Below are 20,532 nucleotides of genomic sequence, written 5' to 3' on the forward strand. Positions count from 1 at the left end.
GATATTGGCACAGGAATCACTGCACACACGAACAAAAAAAAATATAGAAAAATTTATGTTGTGAGCTGACTTATCTGTCATAAAAAAATTTAGCATGCTTAGGTGTTCGTCTCAGATGGTGACAATAAATCTACTTGCCTTAGGTTAGATTTATTCACTCAGAATACTGTCAAGCAATTCTGTGGCATGATTCTGTTCTTATTTCAAGGTTCGGATGGTTTCTGGTAGAGGTGCTAAAACCATATAGCTTCCATTTCTCCTGGTGCAGAATTAGTTCTCAGACAGGAAACTGAAAAGTTTAATCTCTGCGTATTCTGATAAACTCACTCAGGTAAGCACCAGGCGATAGCTAAAGCAGCTGCTTTTGGATGAGTGTCCTTTAACCAGTGGGTGGAGGGCTGAGTGAATTCCTCCCCCTGCCCGGCTCCAGCACGCTGCACTGTGTCTAGCCTTCCCTCGCTCTCCTGCGCTCTTGCACATTTCCCCGGAGGCAAGGATGTGGGGGACTGGAGATGGGAAAAGTCACCTGATAGGATGCTGCCTGACTCCCTTCTCGATGCACAGCATAAGCTCTCCTCGCCTGGTGATAGTGGAAGCAGCTCTGCAAGGCTTTGCTTTGCTCAGCAGACTGCAGAGTTTGCTGCAAATGCAAAACTGAAATCCGTCTTTGTACCGCCTACTTACCGTCCAGGGGGCTTGTATGTCTTCTTGCCTTCTGTTTCTTTCCCCAAACCTCTCTTTTCAAAAGGAAGCTCGATACTGCTGCTAGCAATGCATCCTGAGAGGTGGCTTTGTTGGTGTTACCCTGCTTTCTGTGTGTGGGCATTCATGTTCACATCCATGATTAAAGGTAGGCTGTCTTTGATATTAGTCTCTAAAATATTTTCAAGTCACTGTCTCTGCTTCTGTTTTCCTGGAATGAATTCAATATAAAGCTTATCTGAGCTATTTCTAACCTGAAATCTGTAACATTTCAACAGTATTTTAAGAAAGCTAAAGTAATACTAGTTTTCACACATAAAACTCTTCATTTTCGTTTGATAACTAATTGGGGAACTGTTTCTAGCAAAGAATGAAAATTAAATAGGAGTTCTAGTAGTTTTGTTTGCTGCTTGAATTTTGCAGTTGCTTAAATAGGCAGGCTAAAGATGTGCATGTTCAGCACTCACACCTTCAAAAGTGAGAACTCATTATATTTTTGTTCACTGTTGTTTGTGAACTATGGTTAAATATGATGGAGTGATTTCCATGTATATGTCTCACTGAAGTTCAGAAAGATTTCTGCTTTTAAGTCACTACATCTTTTTTGAAAGTTTCACTTCTGCTGACAATCAAGACATGTACGAATTACAGTGCTTGTGTTAGCAATGCATAAGGCACTTTCTTAAAGTAGCACCAATGGAATGAAAATCTGTCACTGAAGTAAAGAATGAGAGGCCTAAATACTTGTCTGTTTCTGTTACTTTATTTTAAAGCATGTGTCTGTTAAGGAAACAGTAGGAAAATTTCAAATGAAACATGATTCACTGGCTTTAGTCAAGAGGCTTTGCTAGGAATCTCGTGTTCCCACTCATATTCATGTATCTTCTCTGAGTAATGCTATGTAAGGATGAAACAAAACATCAAGTCATGGAATTTTTACTAGAATTTTATTTCCATATATGTAAATTGTCACTAACCAATGTTAATTAATTATTGTGATAATCCCCCTGAATCTAAGCATGCTTTGCATCACTTTTTTTTTCCAAAACCAGGAGAAGGACGGCCTAGGCATGAAAACAGTGCTGTATGCTAAGACTAAACATCTCCCTGTAGGACATCTGTGCAACCACAGGCTCTTGTGTTCACCGAAGGAAATTGCAAATTTATGTCCTATTCTGTGACAGAGACCATGGTGTACGACACAAACCCCTTCTATGTTTAAGATTTTTGCAGTCATCAAGGCTTATCATGATTGCTTTCCTGATATGTTCTAGTGTAGTCTGGGACTGATATAAAGACTTATGACCATGTATGTGAAAAACTAATTTTTCCTCAGTTTTATTAGTAATATCTTTGGTGTCGTCATACAGCTTTGATAACACAACTGTGCTCAATATGACAAACACATTCTAAGTCTTTGCCTTATAAAGTATTTTGAATTTATGTGCTGAATTATAGTAATGCATTGAAATAACAAAGTCATTCAAGAAAAGTATTTTCTGAGCTAATGTTGCCAGAGTCTGCATGATTTACTCTTGCCTTTTGGAATCAAAGTCTGTAGCCTTTAGCACTTTGAAAATAAGTATTTCAGGATATTTTTGGACTGTATGTAACAAATTAAGAGCATTCTTCTTGACTCTGCAGTGAGGCAGCTCAGTGGCTCTCATATACCCCATTCCTGCAATTCCTGCTAAGCCATCTGATCTGTCCTGCACTGACTAGGAGTTAGAGCTATGATCTGCTTGCTACCGAAGAACAGCTCTGTTTTACAAAGATGCATGCTATTCTATAAGAAATGTTAATATTTCCACTTTTTTTCTCATATAACTTAATAAATGAGCTTCCTTCAGAGTAAAAATTGTGCTATCTAAAGAACTGAAGGAACAAACATGAGGATAAAAGGTAGTCATAGTTTTTAAGACTAGGAGGCAGCATTATAAACGCCTAATCAGAGCCACTAACATAATTTTTTATCCAGTAGTTGCAGCCTCAAGTTTTTAATTTCAGAGTAAGTAGCTACACTTTTCATAAACTCTCAATTTTACTATAAAAACTCCTGAAGACGAAATCCACCACATTTTTACTTTTTCTACTTCATACCACCTTATTCTACTTTGATCTGATGTCAGGGTGGGGCAAATGGAGGCCCATAGGCTAGGTCCAGTTTAGGAGACACTCCCATTCAGGCCACACCCTTACACTTTGAGGACACGGGCAGCATCCTGCAGGAGAATGCTTTCAGCTGACATCATACTGGCAGCCCTCTTCTCTCTGCACTCTTCTGTCTTGATACCCGGTCGCAAGCACAGAATCCAGAAATACGCCATGGACTCATATGCTACCGGGCAACTTCTTTCCCTCTTTGTTACCTCTGACATAGCTGTCCTTTATCTTTACCAACACAGATACCACAGCCTGTGAATCCGAGGAACGGTTATTTCACAGACTCTTCTCCCAGTACAACCAGTTCATCAGGCCAGTGGAAAATGTCTCTGATCCTGTCACAGTGTATTTTGAAGTGGCCATTACCCAGCTTACAAATGTGGTAAGACTCATTACAGAATACTGCTGAGATTTGGGGATGGTCGCAAATACACTCAAATTGCTACAGCAGCAGATGTCACTGTGATGGTTGCACCTACACATCTCATAGCTATTGTCCCGTGTGCATATGTGTACGTGCTGAGACTTTTGCTGTTCTTTCTGTCAGCCAAGTCGCTCCAGTTGCTCGAATGAGTGGTTCAGATTAATTTGCTTACTCTGTAGTGTCAAATCCCTCCGCTCCGGGGAGCAGCCTCTGCATCCAGAGCAGCAATATCAAATGTTCAAGTCTACTCTCCACAGGGCTAGCCCACTCCAGAGACACCTGGTTGTGTCCACGTTGTGTAGCATGTGGCCTAGTTCTCCTGCGGGGCCAGTGTCATTCCCCAGTGGTCCTGAGAAAGAAATATTTTTATTATTTTTTTAATGCTTTTTCAGTCGATTTGTTTCAAAATAACATGAAGAGGTATGCAGCCTGCAGAGTGGTGTTTTAAAGCATGGAGCTGGGGATGAAGGTTGTGTGTTCTAGGGTGCACTGTATACAAAGGTGAGTGTGTCTAGGGTGGTAGACCTTTTGGGTAGGGCAAAGGGACTGTCGAAGAAGCAAAACCTGACCTTAACCCTTGTTGAAGTCTGCTCTGTGATACAAATTATCCACAGAACAGAGGCTGAGTTTTGATGCTGACATACCTAGTTGAGTCCCTTAATAAGTGACAGGCAAACAGTGAGGAGCAACATTCAGCAGCAGCCAGGGAGCTAAGTTATCTAAGGGCATAAATGAGGGCATTGCAAGCTCCCATGGTGATGGCAGTTGTCACCTTTCCTTTGTCAAAGTATTTTGTTTCCATGTTACAGGTAGCTTGGCAGGTTTCAGAAGATCTGTCGCACATTGCAGCCACTGGCTCCCAGTGCTGTCTTTGGAGAAAACAAAAGGAACATCGTAAATAAATCAGTTGGATTTTCTCAGGAAAGAGTCATGATTTTTACAAGAATGTAGATAGTTTAACCCACTGACAGGAACCCCACGGGCCTTTCAAAATTATCTTTGTGTTTTATCTTGAGTATGCAATGTTGAAAATTTATAACATTTTTCTACCTTTGGCTTGTAAATATCTTAAATTTTTTGAATCTACATGCTTAGAAACTCATAACTACCCCAAACAATATTCTTACAGATATTGTCATTGTGAATTTCAGCCTGCATTCATAAATATATGTAATATAAGTCTTTCAAAATACTTCTAAGATGAAGGCTCATAAGAACAAGATCCAAACTTTTATTTTTATGTCTCTTGCAGTATATTCCTGATTCACCACGGATTGGCAATAGCAATAATTGACTGCAAAAGGAAGGTATCAGTACAACAGTGGCCTAATTTAGTGCTGGTTTAGTGCATCTGCTCTAGAGGTTTGCATAGAAATGCAAGAACACTGTGGTACAGATGCCATTTTCCTTGAATCTTGACCAGTACTGTACTGTATAAACAGAGCTTTTTAAACTCTGAATCCAACAAAACACATAGCCACCAGCAGAAACTTGTTCCTCTGGTACTAGTCTGAGCAACTCTAAGAGGTTTGTGTTCTCCAGGTACAGAGGCCCCCGACACAACAGTGCAGCTTTTTGTATGCCTGGTATTTGTGGGGCATGATTTTTCAGTAGAGCTGCACATGACTCTGCACAATATGTAAGCCCCCTGAAAATAACTGGTATCAGTTAATGTGTAATTCTAGTTTCCACTTTTATCAGAATAAGCTTGTGGCCATCTCAGGGTACTGTAAATGATTTATGGAGTGAAGATGTGCATGCCTATGTTTCTTTCTAGGACGAAGTCAATCAGATTATGGAAACAAATCTGTGGCTAAGACACGTAAGTGACTGCATTGCATTCCTCATGCATTTTGCATTGATATGATGAAATGTGTGTTATCTTGTAAGCTACATCTATAAAATAAGTGCTTGTTTTGCAACAAGGATTTTAAAGGTATGAATCAGGAGAAGCTCTGTTAACCAAAGACACATTTGAAAAAGTAATTTCTTTATGCTTATTTCCAAGAAGTTACATGTCCCATCTTTCCTCTGTGGTATATTCTCCTCCAATTTCATGATCCTTGGTTTATCTGGTAAATCAAGCTGGATGTACTCCTTAAAGAGTGATTAAATATGCAGCTCTGCAGTCCTAGGCCATCTCTATAGTGAAGATTCCAACCAAAACATTTATTAGCAAAAGGAACCTGCCTCCATTTTTCCTGATGGTTTTAGCATTTATACATAGACAAAGATCTGTAGAGGACCTAAACTGCTGAGAAAAATAAGCCAGCTACCACCAAAACCAATTTATTTCAGGCACTGGTTGTGATCCACACAAAGCTTTCTGTAAAGATACTGTACTTCTGATGAGGATCTTCAGGGTAGGCTGCGAGAGCCATGTACCATGACAGTGCACAAGACAGCAAGGCAGGAGAGCTGCTGGGCATCCCTTGTTGCCCCTGGCTTGGTAATTCGCTACCCCTGTGGAACCAACAATGTCTCCTGGCAGCAACTGCCTGTTAGTGTGCATATGTACCTCCTTTCTCATTAGGATGTTGGTCTTCTTTGATGCTGGCTTCCTTTAGCCTGCAATGTACACACTTATGGCAGCAGCAGCAGCAAGGCCTGTATTGCCTCTCTGCAGTGGGGCAGTAACCTTGCACAGGTAAGGGTGTACTGATGTAGCAAGACAGAGGAGAGATCTCAGCAGGTCCACAGTGGCTAACAGTTTACAACAGAGGAGGGAGTAGCAAATCAATGTGACAATGTTCATGTATGTCGAATGTTTCTCCAGGTCATGGCCTTGTTGTTGTTTGGACCGTTGTCCCCTTCTACACGTGCCACACTTTCAGTCTTTATCATAGCCTATCATTTTACAGGATGATCTGAGAAGCAGATATTTGCTGATAATACAAAGTTTCAAAATCCTTGTCCATTCTTCTTTCAGATTTGGAATGACTACAAATTGCGATGGGATCCCAGAGAGTACGATGGCATTGAATTTGTTCGGGTACCAGCAGATAAAATTTGGAAACCAGATATTGTCTTGTATAATAAGTATGATGAATACTTTTCCATTTTACCCCTTCTCTCAAAACTGTCCTCTTGCAGTGCCCATTGAAAAACATTTTCCTTTCATGGTAATTTTCTTTCTTTTGCCTCTTGTTTTTCTAGTGCTGTGGGAGATTTTCAAGTTGAAGGCAAGACCAAAGCCCTGCTTCACTATGATGGAATGATCACCTGGACCCCACCAGCTATTTTTAAAAGCTCTTGTCCCATGGATATTACCTTTTTCCCATTTGATCATCAGAACTGTTCACTGAAGTTTGGCTCATGGACCTATGACAAAGCCAAAATTGATCTTCTGATCATTGGATCCAAAGTAGATATGAATGACTTTTGGGAAAATAGTGAATGGGAAATAGTTGATGCTTCTGGCTACAAACACGACATCAAGTATAACTGCTGTGAAGAGATTTACACTGACATAACGTATTCCTTTTATATTCGGAGGTTGCCAATGTTTTACACCATAAATCTGATCATTCCCTGTCTCTTTATCTCATTCCTGACTGTATTAGTTTTTTACTTGCCATCTGACTGTGGTGAGAAAGTGACTCTTTGCATTTCTGTGCTGCTTTCTTTGACTGTATTTTTACTAGTGATCACAGAAACAATCCCATCCACCTCTTTAGTAATTCCCCTCGTAGGTGAATATTTACTCTTCACTATGATATTTGTGACTCTGTCAATTGTCATCACAGTGTTTGTCTTGAATATACATTACAGGACTCCAACCACACACACAATGCCCAAATGGGTAAAAACTGTCTTTCTTAGTCTGCTCCCCAAAGTCCTGTTAATGCAGAGGCCACTAGAACAGCAGAAAAAAAGCATCTCCAGAAAAAACAAGAAAGGATCAGCCAGTACATCAGGCAAGTCAAAGTACAGCAAACACAAAGATACCAAATTACACAAGGAGCAGCGGTGCAGTCACTGTGATAAGGCAACTGAACTCAGTACCACCAAAAGAAGACTGAGCCATCAGTCACTGAAATGGATGGCAGATCACATGGAATACTCCCCAGAAGTGAAGGATGTCATTAGCAGCGTTCAGTTCATTGCAGAGAACATGAGATCTCAAAATGAAACGAAAGAGGTAAGGGAGGTAAACATCCAGCTGGGCATGGGGGCCACACTTCCAGCACTCCACAAGAGAACAACAAGTGAAAACATGATCTAGGAGGGCAGCCCAGAGGAAGTGGAATTGTTGGGTCTAGACTAGACTAGAAAATTTTGGGACCTGTGAATGGGTCAAAGTTTCCTACAGAAAGGGTGGAGATAAATAATCCATTGAGGATGGAGCAAGGAAAGTGATCTCATCTCTTCTTTGTCTACCCCCGATGGATAATTCAAGCAGTAAGACAGTTTTAGATTAGCTATGAGACTCACCCTTCAAAGGAAAGGAAGAGGAGCATCAGTCTGTTGTGGCGATGAGGAATGAAGTTTGACCAGTGGTGGTTCAGGCAGAGTTGATACTGCTGTGGGGCAGATAATAGACTAAATGGGACTTTTCAAGGTCTCTTACAACCCTACTTGTGTAGATTCTCAGAATCAACCCCCTTCCACTCCTCACCAAATGCTCAGCCCTGGTAAGCAGTGATGTCTCAATACTAAGCATGGTAATTGCCAAGCAGGGTGCTTTTCTGTGTTAGTAATGGAACATGCAAATTTGGGAACTGCTTTTTAAAGAACAGGGCTTGTCTAGCAGCGCACTAGTTGATCTGGAGAAGAACTATTCTCAGCCAGTGATAAATCTGGTAAAGATATTTGGTTTAGAATGCTGTTGTCTGTACTTTGTTTCAGTCTGGTGTGTTCTGAATTTTTTACAGTGATTTGACAAATTGTGACTTTAGCCATACAGCATTTTCACCCATGACAAACATGTTGAAATAAAAGTTGAGTTTTGGGGGAAGACAGATGAATAAAAACAGACAGCAGATGAATAAAGACAGATTTAAAAAAAAAAAAAAAAAGAGAGGGGTTTAAAAATGAGACTTAGCATTTGAGCTAATGGATTTGCTTGTGTGAGGCTATAAATCTTTCATCCTAACTGGGATTACTGTCATAGAAAATGATGCACATTGGAATTCAGAGAATTCTGGGGACGTGTCCTCAGGTTTAAACACAGGCAACTAAAAGCAGCTCCAAGAAAGATTATCTAACATCCCCCACACCCAGGCCTCACAAGGAACAGGAATTCTCTGACACTTCAAGATGTTTTTTAAAAGTGTTTAGAACCTGATGAAACATTTAACTTTGATCTATCATGAAATGTTTGCTTATGGTTTCGAAGTTTTTTAGATGCTCTATGACAGGAAAATCCATTTTAAAATTAAATACTGCTGTATTTGTATTGAAAAACATAAATACTTTGTGAGGCAAATATTGAGAAGTATTCTTTCTATCAGAATATTTTGTTGAAATTAGCACAAATTCCTGCAACTTCTGTGCACCCAAAATTACTTTTTTTTTTTCCCCTTTTTTATATCCTGAAGAAGACATTTCATCTGAAAACAAAGTTGATAACTTTCTGAATAAAGGGATAGAGTTGAGGCCTGGTGACTGAATTCATAGGATGTGTGGGTAGTAGATGCCAGCCCAAAGCAAAAGACAGGAATCTATCAGCACAGAGGAGGATGGGGATTGAACTCAGCCTTGTTTATACCTATGCCCTTACTGTTTTGCCTACCCCAACATTTTACCCCTGCTCTCTCTGCCACGCCAGCTGCATAAAACATATCCATGTACCATATTCAGCTGATTTCTTCCATAGCCTCCCAAAAAGAAGAGGCTTTGCGTGAAGCAGTCCAGATAACATGTGACCCTGATTATACAGGTTATGAGAAGTCTCCCATTGCCAGTTTTGCTGATTTCATTTTGCACATCTCTCCTGCCACATGAAAGGGTATTCTTAGACTGTATCAGCAGCTCTTTATCTTACCTTTCAAAATATAATAGAGATGGGAAGCAGGATTTTTCGTTTGGGAAAAATCCTCTCTTTAGGGAAAAAAGGGGGTGTGTTCTCACGCAAGCAGTGAGGAAATGATTCTGAAGACTGCTTCTGCTTCAGACAGACATACAAAGCCATATGGGTGATGTCATGCACTAGTCCTATATAAATAAAAGGCCTTTAGAAATTGTGGCAACATTTGCAGCAGCTGGAGTTCTTGCTGTATTTTCTTTCAGAAGAAGTAGAGCAGCAGCCCCTTGGAGGAAAACAAAGAAATTGGGAAAATCAGTGGAAGATCCCTCAGCAGAGAGCTCTTAACCAGTCACTAGTTTTGTATGTGTGATCATTCTTTTGATGCAGTGGTCCTTGTATGTAGGTACAGTTTAAAGAACAGCAACTTCATTGAATGTGGTTCTAAGGTATATCTCTCAGACCTACAAAATCCACTCAGGCCTGTTTAGCACGTGACACTGTGGTTTGCTCAGGGCCCTTGCTTTGCTGTAGTCCATGTGCCCAGCTGTCCAGTTTGCTGAAATCAGTGGGGCTTTACTGGAGTGACAGTGTGGCAAATCAGGCCAGAGTAGCAAACTGTCTCTTTTGTGGGCTGTCAGGATAAATCCTTTGACGTGGTCTAGTGATGTGCATCTACGGTGATTCTGCGTGCTGTTAAACCACCCCACTCTGCACCTACCACCTGATCATGTCCTATTTGTTAATGTTAGCATCACAGCCATAGCTTGCCGACAGACTTGAATATTTAGAAAAATTCAGCAGACAAGGACAGTGTTGAATGTTCTCAGCCAAAAGTGATAAATAGTTAGAAAATCAGCCCCCTCTAAAGACACTTGAAAACTGCAGCAACTATAGGCATGACAAGCAACATTATTGACTGCATACATGTTCTTCCTCACGTTCAAAAGCACAAGGGACATTTCTACTACATAATGTCAACTTGCAAGTGCACATTACATTACATGTAGTTTATCCTTTTTTTTTTTTTTTCTCTTGCAGGTGGAAGATGATTGGAAATACGTAGCTATGGTGATAGATAGAGTATTTCTCTGGGTATTTATAATCCTTTGTGTGTTTGGGACTGCAGGGCTCTTTATCCAGCCACTGATAGCAGATACATAACTGGATCCTCTGCTTTTTGTCCACTTTTGTTCTTGTTTCATTTTTGGTTCAGAACTGTCCCCTATATTTCTCTCCTCTTACATAACCCCTCTGCTCATCAGCTCTTCAGCACCCAGCCATGGAGGAAAGGAGAAAGAGAGGGAAAGGTCCTCTGGGAAAGCGAATAACCCAAAACAGAATGAGAAGAGGACTGAAAATGGGAGATGAGCATGTGGTCTTTTTGCAGCAGCACACCTGGGATTTTAGAGTACCTGCTTGTCTTTCCCTCAGAGAGATCAGCAATAACAATCGCACTGAGGAGCCCAGGAGCAGATTGAAGTTACTGAGCTTTTCTGTTGGCTTCAGTACACAGGGGGCTATTAGGACAGTTCAGGAAATTCTGAATGCATTGTCCAAAGAGGACTCAACCTGGCTTCATTTCTCTCTCCTGATCATTACTCTTCCTCAGCTTTGAGTTAATTTATGTTTCCTCTCTATTTCTCTCTTTGTGTAACAGCTAGTCTTTGGTATGGCACTTAGATGAGATATGACAGATCTACTGACTGGACCAATGCTCTTCATTGTGTTCTTGTGTCAAGGCAGACAATAATCAAAATAAAAGTATGATCAAACCAATCCCTTGACCCTGTAACATCTTCAATACAATTTAAAGGGTCCCCACCTTCTGCAATATATGTACACAGATATATTTTGTGTCCCAGTTCAACAAAGCACATTTTTACATTTATGTTTGAAGTCAGACAGGTCTTAAGCATTTAATCATAGATGAAGACAAACCTGCTTACTATTTTGCACTGCATGTAGCCTTGCTGACATAATCTGAAGCAATATAGTCACCAAAGAGGAAGAACCTGGATGCACTATGGAAAACCAGAATGGACCTGAACCATCTGTGGTTACCATGTAAGGCATCCACACTTGAAATCTACATGCTTCTAAGACCTTTAAAAACTAGTTCATCTGCCACTTAACTTTGCATGTGACTAAAGTACCCTTTGCTTCCTGGTACTGAATACCAATACCTCAATGAGCTCCAGTAGGATTTCCAAGTCACATTTCTCCTGTCAGGTTAACAGTGGTCCCAGTCCACAGGGCTTGCTCTGAAAACTCTTGCTTGCTCAGGCTCGGACATAAGCTCAACAGGGAGGAGTTTGTCCCTGAGTAGCTACTCATCACAGACAGAATTGGCTTGAAAGCATGGGATTGATCTGAGTTTTCCTGTGTTTTTAAGACCCAAGACCAGCTTGGATTACATATATCCCTGCAGGAGATATATGCAGGCCTATCATCAATCCTATGGGATTTGCTGGCTCCTGGTCAGTGCTGTGTGTGCAAACCTGTAACTGTAGGGACACTTCCTTCAGGGCTGAGGTTGCTGCTATGTAACCAGGTTCCAAGTCCTAATGTGCTTAATCCTGAAACACTTTGTAGATGCATACCTGATGTAGTTTCTGTATTATGTGGACAGTTTACTTTCAGGTCCCTTGTCTATTCAGATAACTGTTGGATTTGTGCTGAAGGATTCTTCTCTGAAAGACACCATGGCAGTTAAAATGTGTAGCTTCAAGAGTAAAATGTTCTTCTCTTTTATAGGAGGCTCTACATTTAACTGTACAGTGTCAGTGCAGTGTTTTCAGTGTCTGCCATGTATCATTCTCTGCTTTGAACATCACCAGTCCTTGGAAAGTATGACTCCCTCTTTCTGAAATCTCTGACTGGCCTTTTGTGCTTTTTTTATGCTCCATGATAAAAAGAATAGGACTGAATAAATGTATATGTCAGAGATAAAGGTGGAATGACAAGAATATAACTGTCTAAGTCCAGTAGTAGAAATATATAAAGTCATTATTTTCTAGAAGAAAACCGTATTTTCTGTAATCCCCTGAATGTTGCATAATTATGTAGCAACTGAAAGATGTATGAACAAGCATGGTTTATTTTCTCAGCCTGTCAATTAAATATCACTCCTGGAATATACTTTCTTGAAGAATTTGTATTTATTTTAAAACTCCTTGCTGTACAGTGTGTTTAGAGATGCTACTAAATGAGATTTGCTGTGCTGGCTCTTTAATCAGAAATGAGGAGGGGAAAAAGAAAGGGAATTTGAAGAGGTGAGCTGCATTCTGAGCCTGAAAGCTTCTTTTCTACAGGAAAAACATCTGACTGCCAGCATTTGCTGTTGCAGTCTATGACCATACAAACAGTGAAAATATCGTGGCTCAAGGCGTACTGCATTAATGTCTTAGGCATGACAGCTGCTACCCCACAGCCAGTAAGCTGACTGTAGCAAAATCCCTGGCTTTTTGTCAAAGTATTCACAACTGTACAGATCCTCATCTCCAGTTAGGAGGCCTTGGTGCCCCAGCATCAACTCCCTGTCTTTGTCATTTACAGTACAGTTTATCTCTCTGTCTTGCCTCGGACAGTTTAGCTCATCAGCCAGGTAACCTAAGAAAGTTAGGTTTACAAAGCCATGTTCTGTCTCTTTGTGGGTGTACTATTTTCCCTTCCTTCCTCCTACCCAGAAAGTTTTGGATCCTTGTTTTGCCATTTTCAGCTGTGTTTGACACATCCAAGACTGGGAGCCTTGTGTACTCTTGTCAGCTTTGTGAAGTGGTTGCCTGATTAGAGAGTTGAGGGTGGGGGACACACTAAGCATCTCACTATGGAGAAAGCTGCTGCAGGGGCCCACCTCTGAGCGGGCATTGAAGAACCCCACAAAAGTGACATTTTTGCTTACTCCAAAGTTAAACGGTGCTGGGGGGACCGTCTAACTGAAATACCAAGAAAAGTTTCAAACAGAGCTGGTGCCATCCCAGACACTGAGGTGGGTCGCACACTGCACACAGCCACAGGAAAAGTACCCATGTTCATTGCAGAGCACACAGTGTGGTGTGCCTATTCTCGTCCCATCAGCTCCAAAGCCACATCAGCTTTTGTGTCCCATGGCAGCCTGAAATCTCCTTTCCTTAAGAGTGATGGCATCTATGAGTTAATTTTAAAAGCACAGAAGCAATCTCGCAGCTCAACCAGCTGATTACATTCTCTTCTCAAGGAAGAGCATCTTTGCACTTTCCCCCCACTAAAAGGCCCAGAGTAGTCTGTCGTATTTGTCCCTTGGTGAATGGATAATACACATGGTCCTGCCAAGCATGCCAAGTGTGCATCCCTGGCAAAGCGGTGCCCAGAAATCAAGGCAGCACAGGAGGGCACACAGGCAACACAGAAGGCAGCACATTGTAAGGCAGAGGGTTGCTGGGGTTTTTTTAGTGTTTGAAATTTTGCAAGGCTGTCATCCACAGCCAAAGCATATGGAGCAGAGGGAAGGAGCCCATCTGAGGACTGTATGCCCAAATGTCCTCCCTAGTTGTATTTTTTAGTGGCAGGCCAGGCTCTGGGACATGCCGAATGCATTTGTTGGCCAGTGGCAAAGAGATTGAGGGAAGTTCAGAAACCATCAGTGCAAGGAAATAATGAGCAGTGAGACTACATTTGTAGCTGTCCCAGATACAATGCTAGGAAGACCAGAGGCCAAAAGCCATGCCTGTGCAGTGTTCTTACATCTCCCACTCCAAGGACCTGAGCCCTGCTGACCTTTACTAGCACAAGCCAGAAAAAGCAGCTTGGCATCAGACGCAGCCTCATGAGACACAGCCATGTGTTGCCTGTGAGCAGGCAACCAAAGTTATGCAAGGTGAGGACAGGACCATCTGCCAGCTGAGCACTTGAAGCACTTGCCCAGGAGAGGATTTTGTCATCTGTCATAGCTAACAGGCAACCCACTGGCAGCAGTGCTCAGAGGGAAAACCTGTCACTAATTGATTTCAAGAGCCTGTAAATGCTGGAAATAAGAGCTTCCTAGCTGTTCTCCTATGGATATTTCACAGTACTGGCCAGGGGGACAAGCTGACCTAAACAATGCAAGAAGAGAGGAGCAGCTGGTAGTAAGGTCAATGTGTAAGATTTTTATACCGGTGTCTTATGTTAAGACATGTATCTGTATATGCTAAACTACATGTGTCTGGTTTAGGTTCCTGCAATATAATAACTACATCTGAATGATCCCTCCTCAAACTTACACACAGAGCTAAAATGTTATGATGACTTTCTAAGAATGTGAAAACCTCTCTGTTTGAATAGATTTGAGAACAGGCTTTTAAAATGGTCTACAATCTAAACTTTGTTGACAACAAAACAACAACAAAGCCCAGCATATGAGCACTGTGACCCCAGGAATAATTGACTAAATATATCTTTATTAATAATGATCGCACAAGTGAACAGAACTTTCTGCAGTGACACAAGATGGAATTATATTAATTCACAGAGGTCTGGTGTGCACACATAATCCAAGGACAAGAATACCTCCATCTATTTTTAACACCTTCTAACCTCCATCCCTAGGCAGAAAGTTTCAAGGCTAGCTAAAGCTTTAACACCAGATTTGCATTTAGATTATCAAAAATTACATCTCAGGATCGCTTGTTAGCCTTGGAAAACTCTGTAAATTCTGAATAGGACTTTCTAAAGCACTCCGTGTTGGCAAACACTGCCCCAGCAAAAATGGAGAGAGTGTCACCTATGCCTTTTCACCTATGACTCATTTACACTTTTAAGATCTGTTTCTAATCATGCAGAAGGATCCCATTTAAATGAATCAAAGGAAGGAAATTCTGAATTACCTGGGAAACACGAACAAGCCAACACCCAGAGATGTGTCTTCCAGGTAGCCAGCCTCCCCCCACAACTCTCAGGAGAAACTGCACTTCTGCACCAACCAGAGGTTTCATTTGCCAAAAACAGTGTCTGCAGCTTCTCTCTAAATGAACTATTTAGAAAGATCACTGTTGCCTTATGGAGTAGCATAGCCACCTTTCTCCATGCAATACGCACCAGGTGATCTTCCACTTCTAGTCTTGTGAACAAGCAGGTGCAGGAATCATAGTTTCTAAATACGGAGCATGGGGAAAATCCTTACTTGTTCAGCCTTTTGGTGTGTTACAGAGCAGCAGGCAAAATTGCAAGTAATACTGAAAGGTGGGTAACACCTTGTAGCTTCCTGATGGCCAAGAGAAGAGACAAAGTGTGCATGCCATATGGGCTGGTAGCAGGTGGGCAGAGTGGTAAGTTCTGCCTCTGTTGAACTGATCCTGCAGCAAGGTGAGGCCATAGAGTCAAAGCTTGGAACATCACATCTAAAAGGTATTTGTACTTTTTTTTGATACACATGCTGTGCAATTGCCAGTTCTGACACATGCACAAAGCAATCTGTAGAGACTTCTGTGTTTTTTGCTTGGAAATGTAGACAAACTGAGTATTTATTTATGTTCCTACTCTAACTTATTTTATAATGTAGCATTTTAATTGAAAGACGTGCCTTTTAAGTATAATCATTGTGCCAGAAGTACTATTTCCAATTTTAACTAATAATCTTGGCTTTTATTGTAATACAACCAAGCTGCTAGTAAAATACTTATAGCGCAATTGCGCAACCCTAGTTCACTTTAGGGCTCACCTGCTCACCAAGCACTTCTCTGATCTCAGCCAGATCTGTAACTGGTAGGGTTGCATGAAGATAGAAAGCACTGGTCAATGCCTGCTGTTACCACCACCTTCCCTCGTCCTTGCTGTTGTTTCCCATCCTGTACAACAGAGACCATGCTCAAAGGCACCACCATCCATTGGCATTGTACTTGTACACTACTGTGGGAGCATTTTCTACAAAGTGCTGTTCAGCCACATCTGTAATGCAGGGGTAAAGATGAGAACTGAACCTGTCACTGACACAACCAGAAATAGCCACAGGAAGATCCGATCCAGGACTTGAGCTACGAATTTCCAGTCTTGGACAACCTGGGAAGGTGGGGGGAGAACAAACAGAAACAGTAATGAGCCTAGTACTTTGTTGATACTGCTACATATATTTCTGCTCCAAAAATCTGTTTTAAAATCAAAGTTTTGTAGTGTGCTGCATCCTCAAACTGACATGGATCCCTTTTTCAGCACCCATAGCTACAAGTCACTTGAAACACCAAAACAATTCCATAGTTTTACGCACATGGTAATCGGTCTTCTTTCAGCCTGTGCAAAAGCTGTTAGCTAAGTGCATATGTGAAAGTTTACAGACTCAAGCTTGAAGGTGGCTTCATAATGAACAGGGTTTCTTTTCACAGACCTGCATTTCCTTTGAAGTGCTGGGACTCGGCTTTAGCAAAACACTTTGATGCAGACATTGCTTCTAGTGGTCCCATTGGCTTGTGTTTGCTTAAGTGCTGCGCTGGCTCAGATTGTGTGTGTTCAGGGGAGGGATTTGGCATTGTGAGTACTGGTAAAACCCTGCACACACAGAAGGGCTATTTATAAAAGCAATTCAAGGGACTTTTTTTTTTTCTCTTTTTTTTTTCTTTTTAAAATTATTATTTCAGCATCAAGCTCAAGTCTTCAGTCCTGGATACTGTATGCTCACATACTGCATTTTTAATATACTGTTCAACGTTCTGCTAAAGTCCTCTCATTGCAGTTTGAACAAAGCTTTGGCTTTTGCTAGGAAGGTGCTAACAGAAGTTTTTCTCTTTCTATGTGCTGCTAGGTGCATTGTTTACACACACAGCAATTTGCCTTTTTAGCAGCTGGGTAGATTATTGGAAGGAGGAGAAGGATGGTATTTAGGGACTAATCTGAACTGATGTTAATGAAAATCTAGAAGACCTCCACCCAAAACAGCGCAGCTACACTCTTTATAATTGCTGGGAGGTCAGGACCGAGATCTATCAACTGCCGCAGAACCTGCCTGTAGCTGTTGTGACCTCTCGTGTCTGTGAAGAACAGGGACTTTAACAGCATAGTACAATCCTCCTTGAAGCAATTTTTCTTAGAAACCATATTATTTGTCAAGCAGGGGAAGCTCCCAGGACACGTCTCAGATGAGAGCAGGAGGAAAAGGCAAAGGGAAAGGCATGCAGGAAAGGAAAGAGCTTGGAAGCCATTGTTATCAAAGAAAGTGTGACCCCTCCTTGCCCTCCCTTCACTTACCTGTCTGATGAAATGTTCCTTTTTGACATGCCTGGAAATGTACCGAATGGAGTCGGCTGCCTTTTCCAGAAAGGCAATAACAATTTTCTCTCCGTCTTTTGCTTGCTTGTGTTTCTGCCTCGCCAGGAGCTTTGATTTCAAGGTGGTTTCCTTTTCTTCAGTGTCGGAGAAGGAGTAACGATCTACATGGCCCTTCATGCAAAGCAACCGAGGCAGCTTCTGGAGGAAGAGTCTTTTAACCCAGGGAGCCATGGGATGGTAAGTTGCTGAGGAGCGGTGATGGACGTTGATAACAAACACAGTCACGATGATAGAGAGGGTCACAAAAATCATGATGAACAGCAGATACTCACCGATCAGAGGGATGACTTTGGAAGAAGAAGGGATTATTTCCTCAATCACTAAAAGGAAAACAGTGAGGGAGACTAGAACTGAGGTAGATAGTGAAAGCTTTTCTCCTTCATCTGAAGGCAAGTAAAACACCAGGACAGTTAGAAATGACAATCCCAGGCAAGGGATTATTAAGAAAAGAGTGTAAAACAGTGGAAGGCGTCTCAAGACAAAAGAGTACGTGACAAATGGGTAAGAGTACAGCCCATCCTTTCTGTTGCCTTTCATACCTTTGGCGTTTAAGATCTCCCACTCCCCATTATCAAAGAAGTCTTTCCTGTCTACATTTTCATCCACTAAAATCAAGTCCACCATACTGCCGTCATATGTCCACGACCCAAACTTCATGGAGCAGTTCTGCCTGTCGAAGGGGAAGAAGGTCACGTCCATCGTGCAGGAGCTCTTATAACTGGCAGGTGGGGTCCAGGTCACCACTCCATTGTACTTCACTATGACTTTGGTCATCAGGGATCCTTCAAAACGTCCATCAGCACTAGGAGTTGGACAGGAAGAGATAGTACCAAGTTCATGACTCTGTTTGCCCCTGTCCTACCCTCTCATAGCTCTGCTTTCCACCCACCACCTGGAGCACAAGGGAAGCCAACATTCATACTGCCTAAAGCAGCAGATTTCTGGCAGCACACACAAGGCTGACGTGCCTTGCCCAAGCTTTGGCCTAAGCCCAGAGCAAGAAGCCATGCTACTCACTTTTCAAACAAAACAATGTCGGGAAGCCACAGGGACTCAGAAGGAACACGGATGGCGGTGATCCCACCGTATTCTTCTGGATTCCAGGAGAGCTTGTGATCAATCCATTCCTGTAACAAGCCAGCAGAGTCCTCTGCCCCCTCACACCCAACAGCCTCATCCCTCCCCCCACCACATGCCTCAGAGGGACTGCATTGCACAGCACAAGGGGCAGAGCTGGGCATAAGGCTGCTTAGCTGCAGAGAGAAGGCCAGGCAGGCATACTTGGGAGATGTTAACCCCCACAAGCACTGCCCCTACAGCCACAGGTGGGCCCCATCAAACCATCCCTTTGGAGGCACCCTCAAGGAGGGTATTCCAGGAGAGCACTGAGTCTCACTTCACCCACCACCCTGCCCAGCCTCCCTGGGGGTAGTCCAGAAGGAAGAAACCACTTCATTTGGGTTTGGCACCACTTCTTCCCTCTGAGAACCAGTCCACAGTGTTTTTGGCTGACACTGACCCCACAGAAGAGCAAGCTGGCAATGCTACTACTACCCAAGTGACAGAGAGGTGGCCTTCAATTACTTTTCAGTGGAGACCTGGCATTTTTCTGTAAATGGAATACAATACCTAACATCTGTACACTGTCCTTGCAAACCAAATCATTGTTCTTTCATCAGAAGCACCTGCACACTATGGCAGGAAAAATAATATAAAACTATTGTAAAGCGTTTGGTTATAGTCCTGAAGAGATAGCACTATAAAAGGGCAAAAGCAGAGGGAGTCCTTTCCATTTTTGTCATGCTGAACTCCAGAATAATTTTTCTTTCCTCTTTTTGTTTTTCAGATGAAGGTATTCTAGCAAAGTGGCTATAGCAAGCTGGAGATTTCCACAGAGATGCAGTGGAAATGCAGCTCTCTAATCCGCATTTATTATTGATGGGGGTTTTCACTTGCCCACAGGAATAGCAGCGAGAGGAAGCAAGAGCTGTAGACTATGGTCAATACCAAGAAGCAGAAGATGAACCACTTTCCATTAAGCTCCAGCACTAAGAGCTCCCCAGACATGTGGGGGCCTCAACCTTGTCTGGGCAATTTCCTCTGTGACTTAAAGGTGAAGCAAGAAGTGATGTTCTCTGCTTCTTCTCCCACAATAATGTTTCTCTCTTACTTCTTTGGCTCTGCATGCTTTTCACAGCTAGGCACTTGCTATTGCAGTCCTTTACAGTGTGACAGCAACCCAGATCCTCAGTACAGACCTAAACACAGACAGTGAGAACAAGTGTCTTCCTCCTCCAGGTGGAGGAAAGGGATGGGACCCAAGGTCATGGGCAGGTGGCCCCTCCTAAAATCTGGCCCAAAGTACAAGTGAAGCAGGCAGTTGCCAGTGGTACCATAGCAGGATTAATGGTCCCACTACCTGCACCAGAAAAGATATGGACCCTCTCTCCGAGCTTCCCAAATGGCTGCCATTAGCTATCAGGCACAGCCCTCCACCCCTGTCTCCTGCTGCTGCTGAAGGAGGGATGGGAGCTGTTTAGATGTGGAAAGACCTAAATGTCGGGTCATTGCTGCTCTTACACTCAGCAGCAGGGACACAGCACACTACTTTTAACATGAATTTTTCTCTGTGGATGGGTATCTACCCAGCAACCTGGGCTGTTAGATGGGCACCTCCTGTGATAGGTGCAAGGGGGCTTAGGCTGGAAACACAACTGTTGTTCAAGGGGTTACACACTAACACAACAGAAGCAAAATACCCTGTGAGCCACCTGGAGATATGATCATCCCTCTGGAGTTGAATTGGAGCAGTCACTTGCCTGGGTTATTTGCTGCATGTGCAATACTTCTCCCTCTGCCCTGCGCTGCATTGATTCCTCTCCCAGCTAAAGTGCTCTTTTATGTCTGCAAGGCAAATGGTTGTGTGTCTTCTTAGTAGAGCAGAAAATAGACTGTGTGCAGGCTTTGAAGATGAGCAGTTTAAAATGGGAATCTCCTTCTG

General features: G+C 42.4%; 2 protein-coding genes across 2 annotated transcripts in view; one reads left to right on the forward strand and one right to left on the reverse strand.

Moving 5' to 3' along the window:
* The first annotated feature begins 734 nt into the window (after window positions 1-734).
* CHRNA6 (cholinergic receptor nicotinic alpha 6 subunit) lies at window positions 735-10,436 on the forward strand. Its single transcript, XM_010168014.1, has 6 exons — window positions 735-850; window positions 3,108-3,247; window positions 5,067-5,111; window positions 6,219-6,328; window positions 6,446-7,430; window positions 10,296-10,436. The coding sequence occupies exons 1-6, from the start codon at window positions 772-774 to the stop codon at window positions 10,416-10,418; spliced, it is 1,482 nt and encodes a 493-aa protein (XP_010166316.1). The 5' UTR covers window positions 735-771; the 3' UTR covers window positions 10,419-10,436.
* Window positions 10,437-16,136: 5,700 nt separating this feature from the next.
* CHRNB3 (cholinergic receptor nicotinic beta 3 subunit) overlaps window positions 16,137-20,532 on the reverse strand; it is an 11,499-nt gene continuing 7,103 nt past the window's right edge. Inside the window, exons 4-6 of the mRNA XM_010168015.1 lie at window positions 18,549-18,658; window positions 17,451-18,333; window positions 16,137-16,271 (exon numbers count right to left, since the gene is read on the reverse strand). Of these exons, the coding sequence (XP_010166317.1) occupies window positions 16,137-16,271; window positions 17,451-18,333; window positions 18,549-18,658 (1,128 nt within the window). The remainder of the gene's footprint in view (window positions 16,272-17,450; window positions 18,334-18,548; window positions 18,659-20,532) is intronic.

This window comes from Antrostomus carolinensis, unplaced genomic scaffold (genome assembly GCF_000700745.2).
Source record: "Antrostomus carolinensis isolate BGI_N321 unplaced genomic scaffold, ASM70074v2 scaffold8765, whole genome shotgun sequence".
NCBI lineage: Eukaryota > Metazoa > Chordata > Aves > Caprimulgiformes > Caprimulgidae > Antrostomus > Antrostomus carolinensis.